Raw genomic sequence first — 17,979 nt, forward strand, 5'->3', positions numbered from 1 at the left:
TATACAAAAGAAGGGAAGAACCAGAGAACACAAAAGAAACCTTATTTCAGATTTTGTTGACGTACGCAGTTCTATTTTTGTTAGCTGTCTAATCAGCGACCAGTGTGCAAGCATTGCTAGTATTGATGTGTGTAGTCTTTTTTGGACACTGCAATTTGTCTTGCTCTCTTTCCTTTTCTATTTTAATTGTAACTTGCATAGTACAGTATCGACGATTAAATTCTGCTACAAATGAAAAGTATTGACACTGATGATTTCATCGATTAATTTGTTAAATTGGCATTGATAGAACAGTTGAGAGTAGCCAAACCCCAAAAAATAATTCACATTCTACTTCCCAAGGTCTCACTTCTTGTTTGAAAATTAGTACAAACTTTTTACCTGTCTTCCCTTTCAACATAGGTGATGTTCTACCATCAGTTGATTAGGACAAAGTTGGGAGGGATATTGCCGTGTCTCGTCTTGTCAATTTTGTAACCCTTGAGGAGTGAGGTCTCTTTCCTTAAAGAAGTAAATGAGTTTTATCTTCCACCTACTTTTTTTTAATCAAAGTTCCATCTTTGCGATGGAGGAGTTAGGCATGACTCCAACCTGCTCATTCCAAAAATAGTAATTACACGGAGGAGGATATAGACCTTAGCCTCCGATACATAGTGTAGATTGATTGAAACCAATCTAGGGGCAACATGATTGATATAACCAGGCCAGGGAACATAAATCACATCTTTGGCTGTAGCAATGTTAACAGTGTGGTTAGGAACTATTACATACAAATATGTCGCAATGGAATAATAGAAAATGTTCTCAGGTACCACCATGAACAACGAAGGATTTCTTCTTTGGTCTAAATCTGAAATTTTCCACCCTATCTTGATCCAACTTCAAAGAAGTTTTAACTTGTCTTGGTAAGGAAACAACTTCGTTGAAGATATTGCATTTCATAGTAGTTACTCCGTGGTTAGCGAGGTAATCAGCGACAGCATTGCCTTCTCTATAAATATGCATAAAATGAAAGGTTACTCTTAGCAGTCTCCCAAATTTGCTCTATTATACTTTTTATTTGCCAGTGCGCCTTCATTCTCATGTTGATCATATTTACAATCAATAGTGAATCAGATTCCACCACGATATTAGTCAGAGACATCGATAAGCAAAAAGATGCTCATTTGTTTCCTCCTTGTAAGTTGAGCAGCAAGAACACATGGAAGCAATCACAATGCCAGGTTATTTAAGGACCACATCAGTAGTTATCTTATTCCTAATAGGTATGTACATAAAGAAAGAGATTTTAAAGGGGATGCTCTTATGCCAAATCTTCTCACTGGTGAGGCTGCCTCCTTTCTTCTTCCTCACTATGTGCCAAGCCGATATGCATGTGAACATTCCAGTTTTATCTGGCTCCCAAACTGGGTAGTCTTCCGTTGTTGTATTGACTGCAATCTGTTCAATGGTGTTGACTGTCGCGCCCCATGTTTCTCAAAACGGATTTGCAACGATGTGACAACTCCTTTTAGGATTTAAAAAGCGAAGAGTCGCCACCTAACAAATTAAAGGCGTGTTAGGGCACCATTCTATTCTATATTAATCTTAAAGGGTTAATTGCAACCAGAGTTCGGGTAAGGGTTCGAATCATCTCAAAAGGAATGTGTTAGGCACATTTCGAGGTCCACAAATGTGGGTCTTGGCCGAATCTTATAAATTATGTGGGGGTTAAAAAATATCAAATAAGGTCTCTTATTTATTAACTAATGAAAGAAATATCAAATAAAGGTCTCTTATTTATTAACTAATGAAAGCTAAGGTGATAAAGAAAATATAAAGAAAACAAATAACATTAATTATTAATAAAATAGAATAGACAAGCGAGAAGATAGAAATTTGCACAATTAGATATAGAAGGAAAATAATCATTTTTTATTATTTAAACTACCCCAAATAAATACAAACAAAAATATTAAATATTAAAAAAAATAATTAAAAGATTAGCAAACTAAAGTAAATTAATCCTACTCGGATCAGCGTAAGACAAAATACATAAAGTATCCCCGAATCACCTTTCATCATTTATGAGGGGTCTACTTACCCCTACTCCTCCTAGGTTCATTTATATTTATAATTCTAAAGCAATATAAAAGAAATAATAAAACTAACGTCCTAAAAGATGTCTAGCGTCCCAACATAATGTTCAAGAGGCATTGGACATACTATTAGGATAGGTTTTAGACTAAAAGAAAATATAGGCTCCTAATTAGACACATTGTCAAACAAAACAAATAGGACGACATTTAACACATAAATGTCTCAAATATGCCTTTAAATTAATTATTAGCATGCTTGAAAACAGAAACAAATCGTAGAGGTCATAATAGGTTGTGTGTGACAATCAAACACACAAAGCATAACACGAACCTTAAGGGATGTGGGAGCTTAATTCTATTATTAGACATGCAAAGGTAATTTCACTTACTAGTTTAATTATGATAAAAGAAACACATTCTTGACAACTTTAATTATTAACTAAAGACTTTAATAAAATCCTATGAATATGGTTTCTAATTAGTAACAAGCTGAAATTGTGGCGAGTAATATAGGCATGATCCATAAATAATTAATTTACTAAAGTTCTATAGGTATGATAAAAATAACAGAATGAAAACTTATTTAAATTTTATATGCATGGTTTCTATATTTATTAAGATGTTAATATATTAAATCATATATACATGATTTCTATGACATAATAACCTCAAAATATTCCTATAGGCATGATCTCTATATAAATTATCATGATAAACATTTAATAATCCTCTCAACTGAATGGACTTCAAGTAGATTTGCAAAGGAAACTTTGGGGAAACAAGTTGCCAACCTTCTTTGAAATTCTTTGAAAAAAAAATGTTGTTCTTTGAAAACAAAATGTTGAAGACCTTCATAACATGATATGAGGACAATTCATGGTAGGGAAGGCCATTTACTAAAGAATAATGAGTATACGAGTAAACTAGAAAATATGATCTTTGTGATCCACCTTTTTTATTTTAAAAGCTAAGTTAACTTATTAACCAACCATCCCTTTCTATTGCCCTAATCTTGACATAGTGTTGTAACCAAAGTAAATTATTTTAATATGAAATTAATTCCAATTCTTGGTTAATGCCAACCACAAAGAATTGAAATTTCATCATATGTGGTCATGCTTGCATCTATATGTACAAATTTGAATAACAATGTTTAAATTATGCCACAACTACCCAATGCAAACATAACAGTAACACTCATTTTACATCTTTTTTGGTGCACAAGCTCACGTGATGACAGAGTCTTTAGGTTGGGAAATCAAATTACCAGCCACCAAATATTCTCTTGTGTATTTGTAAATGATGAACCAGGAAAATACTTAACACACTGGTGTTAGCACCAAACATGTTAGTTTATGGGGGTCAAGTGTAAATTGAAGTAAGAAGTGCAAAGACACATGTAAATCTAATTGGTTCGTTGCCAAGACCTAGTGCAAAGTAAGTATTACTTTTTTTCTGCTGGAAATGTAGACTAACCGTTAGGCAATCTTCAGGCCTAAATACAGTGGGAACAATAGCTGCGGAAGCCTTCGAATCAGCATCTCCACCTTCCCTTTCGCCCTCAAGCTGCTTGGCCTCGGAATTTGGTTCGGACTCATCAGTAGAATCCGAACAAAAGAATCGCCGATACAAATAGGGGCCTCTACGGTTTGAACTTCTTAGGGAACCTAAAACCTGAAGCAACGGCGTATTCGACTCAGAGCCACGCCGAACTTGAGTGACGGCGGGGAAACGATTTTGCAGACATGAGGATGTCAGAACCTTCAACATGGGCGGTAATAATGGAAAAAAACTAGTATGAATTGGGGATGTTGATGGGAAAATGGGGGTTGACTATTCACATCCTAGTTTCGGCTAGTTCAAGTAGGGACTGAAAACCACCATTGACGAGCTTAGTGGAGGAAGTCGTTTTGTAACTCACAACTAAAACCCTCTATAAACCCTCCAAGCTAAACAAATTACCGATTTTGTCCTTCAATTTTTTTAAAGTCTATAGACTACTAAATTCAATATCAATAGTCCCAAATATGTTTATTTTTTTTAAAAAAATCAAAATGGACCATGGTCCTTTTATTTCAAACAAAACCAAATAATCTACGACCTATTTATTTGGGACTATTCATAGCGAATTTAGTAGTCTATAGACTTTAAAAAAACTGAAGGACAAAATCGGTAATTTGTTTAGCTTGGAGGGTTTATAGAGGGTTTTAGCTGAGTCCTTGGTACCTTATAACTCAGCCGACGCCGTGAAATAGCGACGCCGTGAAATGGTTCGCCGCCGTAGGGTTCATCAATGGCGATTTTCAGTCCCTACTTGAACTAGCCGAAACTAGGATGCGAATAGTCAACCCCCATTTTCCCATCAACATCCCCAATTCATACTCGTTTTTTTCCATTATTACCGCCATGTTGAAGGTTCTGACATCCTCATGTCTGCAAAATCGTTTCCCCGCCGTCACTCAAGTTCGGCGTGGCTCTGAGTCGAATACGCCGTTGCTTCAGGTTTTAGGTTCCCTAAGAAGTTCAAACCGTAGAGGCCCCTATTTGTATCGGCGATTCTTTTGTTCGGATTCTACTGATGAGTCCGAACCAAATTCCGAGGCCAAGCAGCTCGAGGGCGAAAGGGAAGGTGGAGATGCTGATTCGAAGGCTTCCGCAGCTATTGTTCCCACTGTATTTAGGCCTGAAGATTGCCTAACGGTTAGTCTACATTTCCAGCAGAAAAAAAGTAATACTTACTTTGCACTAGGTCTTGGCAACGAACCAATTAGATTTACATGTGTCTTTGCACTTCTTACTTCAATTTACACTTGACCCCCATAAACTAACATGTTTGGTGCTAACACCAGTGTGTTAAGTATTTTCCTGGTTCATCATTTACAAATACACAAGAGAATATTTGGTGGCTGGTAATTTGATTTCCCAACCTAAAGACTCTGTCATCATGTGAGCTTGTGCACCAAAAAAGATGTAAAATGAGTGTTAGTGTTATGTTTGCATTGGATAGTTGTGGCATATTTTAAACATTGTTATTCAAATTTGTACATATAGATGCAAGCATGACCACATATGATGAAATTTCAATTCTTTGTGGTTGGCACTAACCAAGAATTGGAATTAAATTCATATTAAAATAATTTACTTTGGTTACAACACTACGTCAAGATTAGGGAAATAGAAAGGGATGGTTGGTTAATAAGTTAACTTAGCTTTTAAAATAAAAAAAGGTGGATCACAAAGATCATATTTTCTAGTTTATTCGTATACTCATTATTCTTTAGTAAATGGCCTTCCCTACCTTGAATTGTCCTCATATCATGTTATGAAGGTCTTCAACATTTTGTTTTCAAAGAACAACATTTTGTTTTCAAAGAATTTCAAAGAAGGTTGGCAACTTGTTTCCCCAAAGTTTCCTTTGCAAATGTACTTGAAGTCCATTCAGTTGAGAGGATTAAAATTCTCAAGTTTTTCTTTTGTTTGTACATAGCTTTCAAAGTCAAGTTGGCCGTTGCAAATCTTGTCTTGGCCGGTTTCACCAAATTTTTTTCATTGGTGAATTTTCTCATCAAGTTCAACAACAACGACCTTTCACTAATGTTAGAATGGATCTTGATGGACTAATTAAAACCAGTTAAAGTAATATTATAGTAATTAGTAGCTAATAAGTATTAAATATTAACTATAAAGAAAGAGGATAGGAGAGTGATATTACGTGAAGCCTATGGGTTAATCTTGAATATTTCACCAAACATCAAATTGATGGAACGAGCAGCACATGGAGTCTAATAAATGCGTGGGTACGCAGATGATCATGCTTCCTGCTTTAAGATTCTCACTAGCGTTATTGGCGACAACTTGTACAATATTTTCCGATCCGTTTCTTTTAATAGTGTTCTCGAACAAGTTGTATATTTTGGTAGTATCGGTATATTCATTGCTAGCATCAACAGAACCAAGAAATACACTACCGAGTGGAGAATTCACCAAAATATTGATGATCATTTTACCATTTTGTGCCGTCCATTTGTCCATCATAATGGAACATCCAAACTTTGTCTATTGCACTTTATGCTCATTTAAATTTTTTTCCACTTTCTTCACTTCCTTTTTAGGTGAGTAACTCTAACTTAATGGAAGGTAGAAGGTTTCATTCCGGGGCCATGTTGTCCTATTGCCTCAATGAGTTTGTCAAATGATTTGTAATTAACACAATTAAAAGGGAGCCCGTGTCATACATCCATAATGCAAAAGCACTTACCTCACGCTCCCTTAGAATTTTCTTGGGTTCATCAAATCCTACTCCCTTTTCAAAGCCCCCTTTTGTTGTGATTTTTGTGAAAAATAGAAATTGAGAGCACCTTTCGTCACGTTCCGCCCCGATGCACTTCCACTAGAAGACATCTTTTGAGTTTTTGAGGGAGTAATCATTTCACCATATTCATCCATCATCATCATTAATATTAACCACATGTTCTTCTTGCTGCCTCATCTGAAATCTTGGATTACTGGCGACTTTATTTTTCCACATTAGTCCTTATTTCTTCTCTAACTCCCGTCGGACAATTTGGACATTGTTTTACATTTTTGTTTCCATCTATCAAATGTTGCTTGTGTCGAGTAATACCACCATTATAAGTAACTTTACAAAACATATATAACTGAATATTTTGTTGGTTCTGGCATACCATAATTTCATCCAATGTCCGTTTTGCTAGCATCAGATGTCATTGAAATCACTATTTATGGGCAAATAAATACTATATTAACTAGTATAAAACTAAATTGAGCAGGGCAAAAATAAAGATAGAAGAATTAGAATTTTTTTGGGCAATCTCCCCATTTTAATTTATTTGTCATATTTTTCTTTTAAGTCCGTTGTATATTTGAAAATTATATAAAAGAGGATATAAATTACAATAATTAACAACGTAATATATCTAAAAAAAGGATTGACTCTCAAAATTCTATTTGTGCCAAATAAATTCAGACAAAGGAAGTAACATATATTATGTAAAAAATACTATAATAACCATTAACAACTTAAAATATCTAAAATATATATAATTTGGTTGCCTCTCGAAATTTCATTTGTCCCACATAAATTTGGACAAAAGAAGTAACATATTATGTAAAAAATACGTAAAAAGTACTATAAATCACAATAATTAACAGTTTAAAATATTTCTAAAAACATATGAAAATTTGATTGACTCTAAATTACATTTGTGCCACATAAATTGAATAGAGAAAGTAACATAATCTTATATCTAGTATAGAGATAAAGAAGGGATCAAAGATGAATTTTTGGATTTTTACCAGAAAGAGGAAAGAGCAGGGTGAGAGAACACTTTTGAAAAAGAGAAGGTGTTATCTACCATCCAGTCTTTTGGTTCATTTCTGTATTCCAAATTTTGCTAGTTGAGATAATGCAAGATTCATGTATAAGTGGTACTTAACAACCTTCCCTAGAAAAAGAAAAATACTAATGCAATGAAAATACCGTTTCTTGTAGGCTTCTTATTCTCTCATCATTCTATCTGTTTGAAGATTTAAAGGTGCTTACCCATTTCTTGCCTTCTTGTTTGGTTACCTTTGGATAAGATATATCAGTGAGACTGCAATTAAGGGCTTTGTGATTTATCATGCTAAAAATACATGAAGTGCGCGCCTGTATTTTTTAATTCTTTTTAATGATGTGTTTTCTTGGTGCAGGTTCTAGCTCTGCCACTTCCTCACAGACCATTATTTCCAGGGGTTTATATGCCTATTTATGTAAAGGTATGGTACCTTGTCTAGAACGGGTTAAACTATGTCTTACTTTGTCTTCCAGATGTTCATATAAAAAACGTCAAGCATTCAGAGAATAATTTAATTGCTGATTGTAGCAAGTGTGTTACTCTATTACATCTTATCATGTCATATTGCCTTTGTATTGTGGTTAATTAACAATTGATTCGCCTGACGAGTTGGGTTAGGTGTCATCATGGCTTAGTGGGATTTTTAATTGAAGGATCTTAATAATTTCATCAACGAAGTTTCATCACTGTCATCTGATTATTATTTTTGAATAAATTGGTTTCTTATCCAGAAAAAAATGCTTATATTAAATTATAGAGGTGATACAGGAAGGATCATTGTGATGTATCATCCTTTGGTCCATATTTTTGATAGTGGTACTGTTTCAACTAGTGTTTTGGAGCCTATCTTTTTCCTCTGAAGTCTGTAAAACCAGCATTCAACTTTATGAATGCCACTTCGTCGATGAAAAATTCCTGTCTCAAGTTGTAAGATTGAAAAGCTAAAAACCTTCAGATTGGAGCACTGAGCATCTTTTGCTCAGTTGTAATATTCTTTTGCATTTGTTAGTTTCCAGAAAAAGATAAAAGGTACTGTAATGACATGCAACAAATTGATCTGAGACTCCATATAATGCGTAAATTTAACTGCAGGATCCTAAGGTATTAGCAGCCTTGGTGGAAAGTCGAAAAAGGCAAGCACCTTATGCTGGTGCTTTCCTTTTGAAAGATGAGCAAGGGACTGATCCTAATGTTGTGTCTGCATCAGATACAGAAAAAAACATCTATGAGCTCAAAGGAAAAGACTTGTTTAGCCGTCTTCATGTAGTTGGTACACTTGCTCAGGTACATTTTGTTGTTCCTTATGTATTCTGGTGCTTTGTTTTAGTAATTGAAGAAGTTTCTGATCAAGGTTGATGCAACTTATGATGAGCTAGATAACAAGTATTCAAGGAGACCAGGTTATTCTTATTGGTCACAGGCGGATACGCATGACAGAGGTGGTAAGTGTGCTTTATGTTTTGCTGTTATAAGCAGCTCCATATTTTCTTTTTTGTCCTCTTATGCTTTTGGTTTAACCATATTTTCCTTAATCTCCTGATTGTGAAGACTGTAGATTTGACATTTTGGGTTCATTTACTTGTATACTTTTCTTTCTTTCCTACCTTTTGTGTTTGAATACACAGTCCTTTTCCTTTGGCTTTATATAACTGAGAAGCTGTGGACTGTTAAGCGATAGAGGTCTCTTCCATTTTGAGGCCAAATGAGTTGTTTTTCTGCTGTTGTGTATAATGTGTTTCCAATAGAATGACACACATTTATTCTTGGTTGCTTTTCGCTAGAGGAAGTAACACTGATATTGTAGTAATTTTTGGACAACTGGTTTCCTGTAAAGTCATACGATTGTATTTCTTATTTAACTTCGGATTTGTAGAAGAGAAAAGCAATTGAGTTAATTCTTTGATGTCTTTGACTGTCGATGCATTTGGTCTGAATGCAATTCTAGACTTTTCCAATATCAATATTTTTGAATGAAATCCCCGAGGGCAAGTGGTGTACCGTTCAATACTCGGGGATAATGGGCCCGCCCCTCTATCCTTCTCCACCTAAATACCAAGCTTTTGACTGCAGCAAGGTTCGAATCCATGACGTACGCTTAACCCACATATCATGCTGTGCTCTTACCACTAGACCAAAGCCCTTCCTTGAGGCCATAGCAGTTGGCTCTGGAGTCTGCAAATCTGAATTGTGTCAGAAAGAGATGAAATTGAATAATTGGTCCCGCTGGGCGTACCAGAAATTTGTTCTTGACAGATTTGAATGTAGAAAATAAATAACTGCAATCGGCGCTTAAAGTTATAGTAAAACAATTAGAAGTTCGAATAGATTCCTAAATATTGGCTCTCTAATTTGGTACAGAGTCGTCTTCTTGGTTTTAGGTGTAAAGGTCTCCTTATTTTTCCTTATATTATGTGGTTGAGGACCTCTTATCCTCATTTATTGGACTTAAGTCTCAATCCCTCAGCTCTCTCAATAATAAGTCTCCTTTTATATTATACATACTGTTTTATGTTTGCAGTCAGATTTCCTTCTGTATTTATTTCTTTTATTTCAGTAAATAATATCTTCAATGTACTAGTGAAACAATTTGAAGACTATGCAGTTAGATTTGATACACTGTTGAATGTTCACTGTTACCTCTGAAATTATTTCAATATTGATCTCAATAAACCATATTGTGAAATGTACAAGAGTATCACTTTGAGGATTGAAACAGTGACATTCATTTGCAGGTCAGCGAGGAACCTCTTACAGTGAAAGTTGATCATCTCAAGGCATGCCTCGATTTTTTGGCTTTCTTTCTACCAAACAATGATGAACTCATAAAGCTTGATGTTCAGTTTTGAAGTTATTTCAAGTTTTGCTTCCTTAATTATGTTGCAGGAGCAGCCGTACAACAAAGACGACGATGTTATAAAGGCAACATCTTTTGAAGTTTTATCAACCCTACGAGATGTTTTGAAGACAAGTTCTCTTTGGAAAGATCATGTTCAAACTTATATCCAGGTGTGAGTCATTTCTTCCTAAACGTTAGACCCTAATTGTTTTATTTGGTGAGAACTCTGATTTTTTTTTATTTGCTAATCTACTCTACGTTCTTACCCTCTCTAAATGCTTGCCTTTTGATAGTCTGAGCGACACTATTGTGTGAAGCTCCACAATGATGGTGGATTCTGCTTAACTTCATACCCTATGTTTGGCATTTCATGTTGTTCTTTTTGGAAGATCGTTGTTCGTCTTGGTGGTACTCAAAGCCATGACTAGATTCTCTGCCTTATATTTGGTGCCCTACTGAAAGAGGAGACTAAGGCCTCATTTGTTTGCAAGTCATGAAGGTCTGAATCTGAATGGTTCAGATCTCAATTCATTAAGTGTGTTATTTTAAGAAGATCTTCTTGCTATGCCTTAAATCTGTTACAACTAACTTTGGAATCAATAGTCTTGTTGTTCCACCATAGGGTCTCAACAGAGTTAGATATTTGCAATTTTTCCCTACCCTATCCTCTCTACTCCTTGGAGAAACAGAAAGTACTCAAAAGGATTTCTTGTAATTTCTAGCGTTTCCTGGTTCAAAAGTTCCTTTGCTTGGACAGGGCATTTAGTTCATGTTGCTATTCTTGCATCTAGAGGGGAGATAAAAATAGAAGTTCTTTTATTATTATTGCCTATATAATGACTCATATAGTTCTCGGTCTTCTTTATATATTGCATGAGCATTTCTATGTTTATCACCATTCAATATTCTAACTTCTTGAAGCTGCAGCATATTGGTGATTTCAATTATGCAAGGTTAGCAGATTTTGGAGCAGCAATATCTGGAGCCAACCAGCTGCAATGCCAGCAAGTGCTTGAAGAGCTAGACGTAAGTTCCTGTGGTTCAAGAAGTTCGATAGATACCGTTTCTGTATGTGAGTTTGTGTCAATACATAGATTGATAGATGGATACCAAGTGGTGGGTCAGGAAGGTGGGGATGGACATAGATCCTTCCACCTATCCAGAGTGTTGAAAACATAACAATGTTTCTTTTGTATTTTGATTTCCTAATCATAGGAAGCAATCTTCACCCGTGTTGAAAATGTAACAATGTTTTGTGTATTTTTGATTTCCTGATCATTGGAAGCAATGGACATAGATCCTTCCGCCAATTCGGAGTGTTGTAAATATAACAATGTTTTTTTGTATTTTTGATTTCCTGATTATTGGAAGCAATCTTCACTGGCAGAAGGATCTCCTTTTGTCCGCTGAGCTATCGAAATATAGTGCATACATAAGACTAAGTGAATGTCTCTTGTATGTTGTTTCATAGTTAACCTCATAATACCTGCATCAGGTGTATAAACGACTGCAACTTACTCTGGAGATAGTGAAGAAAGAAATGGAGATCAGTAAGATTCAGGTAAATGCACGTCAAGATGCATACCAGAACTATGAGTAGTTATACATGCATTTAGAAATTTACTTCTTCTTTGTTTTCTGCAGGAATCAATAGCAAAAGCGATTGAAGAAAAAATAAGTGGAGAGCAACGCCGTTATTTGTTGAATGAACAATTAAAGGCCATAAAGAAGGCATGTGGATTATGTGCAGTTTTCTAATAGTTAAACTTACATATGCTTATTCCTATATATGTTGAGGTTCTGATTCATTGTTATGAATGAAAGAGTTGATTTTCAGTCCTCAAACAGGCATTTTCAATGACTGTGATTTTGATTGCCTTATTGCAGGAACTAGGTTTGGAGACAGATGACAAGACAGCTCTTTCTGGTTAGTTTTCTCTTAATTATTACTGAAATGGATAATGTTCTTTTTTTTTGAATTTATTGCGGCCAGACACGTTTTCCCGTTAGGCCAATGAGACATATTATACTGCTCTAGTAAAATTCCTTGTAGCAGTAGCATAAAAAGCCCATTTACAATTTTGTTGTTTCTGTTGTAAGAGTTATATGTTGTTTTTACTTTTACAATTGACTCTCCACAAGAAGCATGAATATCGTTCAGGCTACTATTGGCTTCTACGATAGAAAGTTGAAGGTTGACTTTTTCGTTGTACACAGTCCAACCAACTTTATTGACACGGCTTCTTAAATTATTTTAAGACATTCCAAAGATTTGACGGATTAAAATACATAGTATGTATAAGGGATTATTTTGGTTTTCTCACTAAAGAACTTGATAAGACAATATTTGGAATCATTTAACTTAGAATCCGAAAGGTTACTTTCTAGCATATTTGGTAATGTTGCACAAAATTACTTCAACATGGACTTATAGGGTGTTTGGATAGGCTTATTTTTAGGTGCTTTTGGCTATTAAGCACTTCTTAATTTTTAGAGGTGTTTGGCAAAGACACAAAGTGAAGTACAAAAAAAGCCAAAAAACAAAAGTAGATAGCTACCTATTTTTGACTTTTGGCTTTTAAGTCACTTAAAAAAAGCTTATCCAAACACCCTAATGTAAGGCCACATTTTCCGTAAGCACAACAGTGTCGTTTAATCAAGTTATGGACTGCTTATGATTCGGATTTATCCTTTTCCTTCAACCTTTTCTGTTTCTCTTGAATTCCTTCCTGTTTCCCTTTATAATGCACTTCCTTTTTGTTTTTCTTCTTCCTTTGCTTCTGTTGGGAAATGTAATACTTATGGAGGTGCTTCTTCCACTTTTTTTTTATGGAAACTGGTAACTTATTCTATTCCTCAGCATTAAAGGCTATACTGGCCACCTCCAAAAGATGTTACAAGAAAGGAGAACAAGGATAAAAATTACTTACAAGGAGCCTTTGAAGTCCACTAATTGGATCTCCTCTTCTATATCCTGTTCTTTACACGAAAAACCTATAGTAGTATTTACTTTCCATTTGATCTTCTGTAGTGTACATTCCGTTCCCTCAAAAATTCTTTGATTCCTTTTTTTCCATATAGTCCACCAGATACATGCTGGAATTGTTCTCCACCAGCTTTTCTGACTCTTGCTGCCTCCCCTTTTGATCCAACAACTTAAGAGGTTAGAAATGTGTTCTGGCATAGTCCAATACTCATTGGCTATGCTAGTAAACAGGGACCACACTTGTGTAGTTACCTTACAATGCATGAGTAGATGCTTGTTAGTCTTTGGAGTCTCTTTACAGAGGAGGCATCTGGATGCTATATTGATGCCCCTCTTCTGCATTGCTTCATGAGTCAGACAACTCTCCCTAGCAACCAACCAAGTGAAGCATTTCACTTTGGTAGGTGCCACACTTTTCCATATTGTGCCCCAAGGTCCAGTGGACCTCCACTTCCTCTGAGCCCCCAGTTGTAAAGTCTGTTCACAGAAAATATCCCATCTTTGGGATGTCCCCATGCTAATCTGTCTGGCTCGAAAGTATTATCAGGGAATCCACCAACCAAATTCAAGAGCTCCACCACTCTATTAATCTCCCAGTCATTGAGCAACCTTCTAAATACTATATTTCAGCCCTGTGGAGACCACATCTCCTCTATCGTGCTATCTGAGTTTGTGCATATTGAAAAAATACCAGTAAACAGGTCCCTTAGAATCTCATTTCCACTTCAATTATCTGACCAGAACTTTGTTTTGTCCCCTCTGCCTGCCACTATCTTTGAATTGTTCTTGAGACTCATCCAAAAATTTCTGATGGTCCTCCACACTCCAACCCTATAAGTTTCAGTGACTTCACTAGTGCACCAGAAATCCTGTTGCCCAAATGTATGATGTATTATCTCTTTCCACAGGGCCTGCTCTTCCTGATTATATCTCCACAACCATTTTTGAAAGAAGGCTCTTGTTATGAACCTTTAAATTCCTCTCCCCTTGTTATGAACCTTTAAATTCCTCACTCCCAATTCCAATTTTTCTTGCTTTGTTGAACTATAGGCCATTTAATCAGGTTGAAGCCCTTTTCTATCTTGTTCCCTTGCCAAAGAAAATTTCTTATAAGTGCATCCAGAATCTTCACTACTCTACTAGGAGTAGGAAAGAGGGACATCACATAAGTGGGTAAAGAGTCCAACACTAAATTAATAAGTGTAACTCCACCTCCTGGAGATAGGTATTGGGATTTCCATATAGACAATTCCTTCTCTGTTTTCTCAATAATGCCATACCAATTTTTTTCTGCTTTGTGCTTGGAGCCCAAAGGCATTCCTAAGTAAACTGTTGGCAGCTCCTCTACCTTACACTTCAGAATACTTGCAAGAGCCTCAATATGTTGCACATCCTTTATTGGAAAGATACTACTCTTTCTCCAATTTACTCCGAGTCCTGAGCATGCTTCAAAAACCACCAAGATCACTCTTAAATAGCAAATTTGTTCCTGCTCAGCTTCACAGAATACCACTGTGTCATCTACATACAATAGATGTGTCAGTTCCATTGTATCATTTGCCCTGTTCTTTATGGGAAAACCCTTTATCCAGCTATTCTAAGAAGCAACTCTCATCAAACTGTCTAGACCTTCCATGACTAAGATAAAGAGAAAAGGGGATGCAGGGTCCCCTTGTCTCAGGCCTCTTTCTGCTGGTAGCATAAAAAAACCCAGCTGGTTCTCCATTTACAAGAATGGAGAACCTAGTGGGTTTAATGCAAAAAATTCATCCACTTGAGCCATCTCCACCCAAACCCCATCCGCCTTAAGATGTTGATTAGAAACTCCCAGTTCAAATGGTCATATACCTTCTCAATATCTAGCTTGCACATTAGCCCAGGGTTCCTCCTTTAAATCTAGTGTCAATGCACTCACTAGCTATGAGTGCAACATCCATAATTTACCTTCCTTTGATGAAGGCCATCTAGTGCTTATTTACTAGCTTACTGGTCACCTTCTTTAACCCCTCTGCCTGCACCTTAGCTATAATCTTGTATACCTCTGTGATTAGGCTAATAGGCCTAACCTTTAGCTCATTTGCCCCCACCTTTTTAGGAAGGGAAATTTACATAAATAGACCCAATTGTGAAACTATGTACCCAAATTGGACTCAACCCAAACTATTTACCCTTAATGGACCCATGAACAAAACTATTTACCCTCTTACCTCACTTTCTCCTTTCTTATTTTGCACATGATGTCAACATCACTGTTATGAATTAATCCTTTGTGATACTCCATTAGTGTATTGATACCATATCGGTATCATATAGGTCTGAGCTTAAATCTCTGTGATACTCCGTCGGTATACTTATACCTTATCGGCATCATATATGATTGGAGTCTTTTTTTGAGAAATAAAAACGAAACAATTAAGAGAAAATTATTAAAGTCACAATCTTTTTTATTAAACTCTAAATTAGTAGAAAATATATTCTTTGTGATGCTCCATTGGTATATTGATACCATATCAGTATCATATAAGATTGAGCTTAATCATTTGTGATACTCCGTCGGTATATTGATACCCTATCGGTATCATATAGGGTGGGACGTTAGCGCGCGAATTTTAAAATAAATCTATGCCATTTTAAAATAAAAAGGGGGTATGAAAGTAATGAGGCATTTAAGGGTAAATATTTTCCCTTTTTGGGGTATAAATGTTCTTTTCCCTTTTAGGAATTAAGGCTACAAATGTGACATTAAAGCTCTTCTCAAACTTTTGATGGGCATGGAAGTGTTGGAAAGTCTGCATCACATCATCTTTGATAGTTTCCTAGAAAGCAATGAAGAAGGGCATTGTATAGCCATCTGGTCCAGGTGCTTTATCAACCGCACATTGTTTTATTCTTTCCATAACTTCCTCCTCTTTGAAGTGCCTGGACAGCCATATTTGTTCCTCTTTCTGTGATTGTTTTGAACATTCAGTAACATCCAGTATTTTCAAGGAAGGTCTCCAGCTTTCTGTCTCTTTGTACAAAATTTGATAAAAATCCACTATTGCAGTTCTAATTACACAGGGTCTGAAGACAGTTCTCCGTTGATCATTAAGGATTCTATAGTGTTTTTTCTTTTGTGGGCTGTGGCCATTCTGTGAAAGAACATGGTGTTCTTGTCCCCATTCTTTATCCACTCAATTCTGGATCTCTGTCTCCAGTGAATTTCCTCATTTCTAGCAACTTCCTCATACTCCATTGCTAGATGAGCTTTCACAAGCTGCTCATCATCTGTTAGTGCTCTGTGCACCTGAGTGTCTTCAAAACTGCTAATTTGTTCTAGTATGTGTTCCTTTCTGACCCTCCAGTTGCCTCTATGCTCTTTGCTCCACTCCTTGAGTTTCTTTTTTAGAAGACTCAGTTTTGAGGCTAGTATGAAGTCAAGACTGCCTGTCACATTGAAGGATCCCCACCACTCCTTAACTCTATCCCTAAAACCCTCCACATTTATCCACCACTTCTCAAACTTGAAGTAAGATTTTTTGGAAGCTCATTCCCACAAGTCAGTACTATGGGGTTATGATCAGAACCCAAGGTAGGCAGCGCACTTTTTCTAATTTGGGTGAAAATCTCATCCCAAGGAAAAGAGTGCAAGAATCTTTCTCAATAAGGAAAAGAGTACAAGAATCTGTCAATCTCCGAGGCATTTCTCTGATTTGCCCCTCCTCTCCATGTGTAGGATCCCCCAAATAAAGGAGGATCCACAAGTTCCAGTTCATTAATGCAACTATGCAACCGGAGAAGTCATACATAGCCCCTGAGATTCTGCTACAATTAGTCTTTTCTGAGGGGAACCTTGTGGTGTTAAAATCCCCACATACCACCCAAGGTTCCGCACAGAAACTCCTCATTGCTCCCTGCTCCTCCCACAGTTCCTTTCTCTCAATCCTATCACAAGATGCATACACTGCAGTTATAAACCAGATGAGTTCATGATTTAAACCACTGATCTTGCAAGTAGTGCTCTGATTGCCACTTTCTACTCGTTTTCTACTCGTTCCCCTTCCTAATTTCTCTTGTCCCACATTATCAGTATGTCCCCCTTACTACCTAAAGATTCTACCCAAATTCCTCCTATCCATCTGTTGCCCCCCCTCCACTACAACCCCCACCCCCCAATTGCTGTAGATAGTCACCTACGTCTCCACTAAGTTGTCTCTATCAACACTATTATGTCCACCCTCCTCTTGTTGTATTCTACTACTCCTTCCTAAATTCCTCTTTAGTATCCATGTTGAGCCCCCTCACATTCCATGAAAAAATCTATAGCTTCATGATAAATGAGAGGCTGCATTTCTCCCTCTACTCCTTGGTTCACTCCTAGAATCCTTATCTTTGTAGTTAACATCAAAGATAAGATTTCTTACTTCTTTGGGTACCATCTGCTTATCGCCAATCACCGAAATGGTTTCTATTGTTGTTAATTCTTTGAGCCGCCTCTGATCAATTTTAAGTAGCAGATTGAAAGCTTCCTCTGTGCACCCCTCGAAAGCTACTCCAAATTCCTTGCTCAGCCTCAACATATTATTCTGTACCCATTCGTTTGCCTTGCCTTTGACTTCCTTACAGCATTCCGAAGCATCGCATTGAAAAAGGTTGGGTCCCCCAGAATCGTGATTTGTTTCGAACTATTCTGCCCCTGTAATTTGATTTCTTCTTCGTTCAATTCTTCCGAAATCTGTGGTG

General features: G+C 36.4%; 1 protein-coding gene across 2 annotated transcripts in view; it reads left to right on the plus strand.

The window, feature by feature from the left end:
• The first annotated feature begins 4,287 nt into the window (after positions 1-4,287).
• Positions 4,288-17,979, plus strand: part of LOC129872837 (lon protease homolog, mitochondrial-like) — a 36,886-nt gene continuing 23,194 nt past the window's right edge. Inside the window, exons 1-11 of one of the 2 annotated variants that reach the window (XM_055947753.1) lie at positions 7,362-7,442; positions 7,591-7,633; positions 7,791-7,856; positions 8,528-8,719; positions 8,812-8,877; positions 10,168-10,209; positions 10,319-10,441; positions 11,199-11,297; positions 11,767-11,832; positions 11,916-12,002; positions 12,159-12,198. In XM_055947753.1, the coding sequence (XP_055803728.1) occupies positions 7,375-7,442; positions 7,591-7,633; positions 7,791-7,856; positions 8,528-8,719; positions 8,812-8,877; positions 10,168-10,209; positions 10,319-10,441; positions 11,199-11,297; positions 11,767-11,832; positions 11,916-12,002; positions 12,159-12,198 (892 nt within the window). In that variant the 5' untranslated portion in view covers positions 7,362-7,374. Of the gene's footprint in view, positions 4,779-7,361; positions 7,443-7,590; positions 7,634-7,790; positions 7,857-8,527; positions 8,720-8,811; positions 8,878-10,167; positions 10,210-10,318; positions 10,442-11,198; positions 11,298-11,766; positions 11,833-11,915; positions 12,003-12,158; positions 12,199-17,979 lie in introns of those variants that run through there. The other variant, XM_055947752.1, reaches the window with a different exon arrangement.

Source organism: Solanum dulcamara, chromosome 11 (genome assembly GCF_947179165.1).
Source record: "Solanum dulcamara chromosome 11, daSolDulc1.2, whole genome shotgun sequence".
In the NCBI taxonomy this organism is placed as follows: Eukaryota; Viridiplantae; Streptophyta; class Magnoliopsida; order Solanales; family Solanaceae; genus Solanum; species Solanum dulcamara.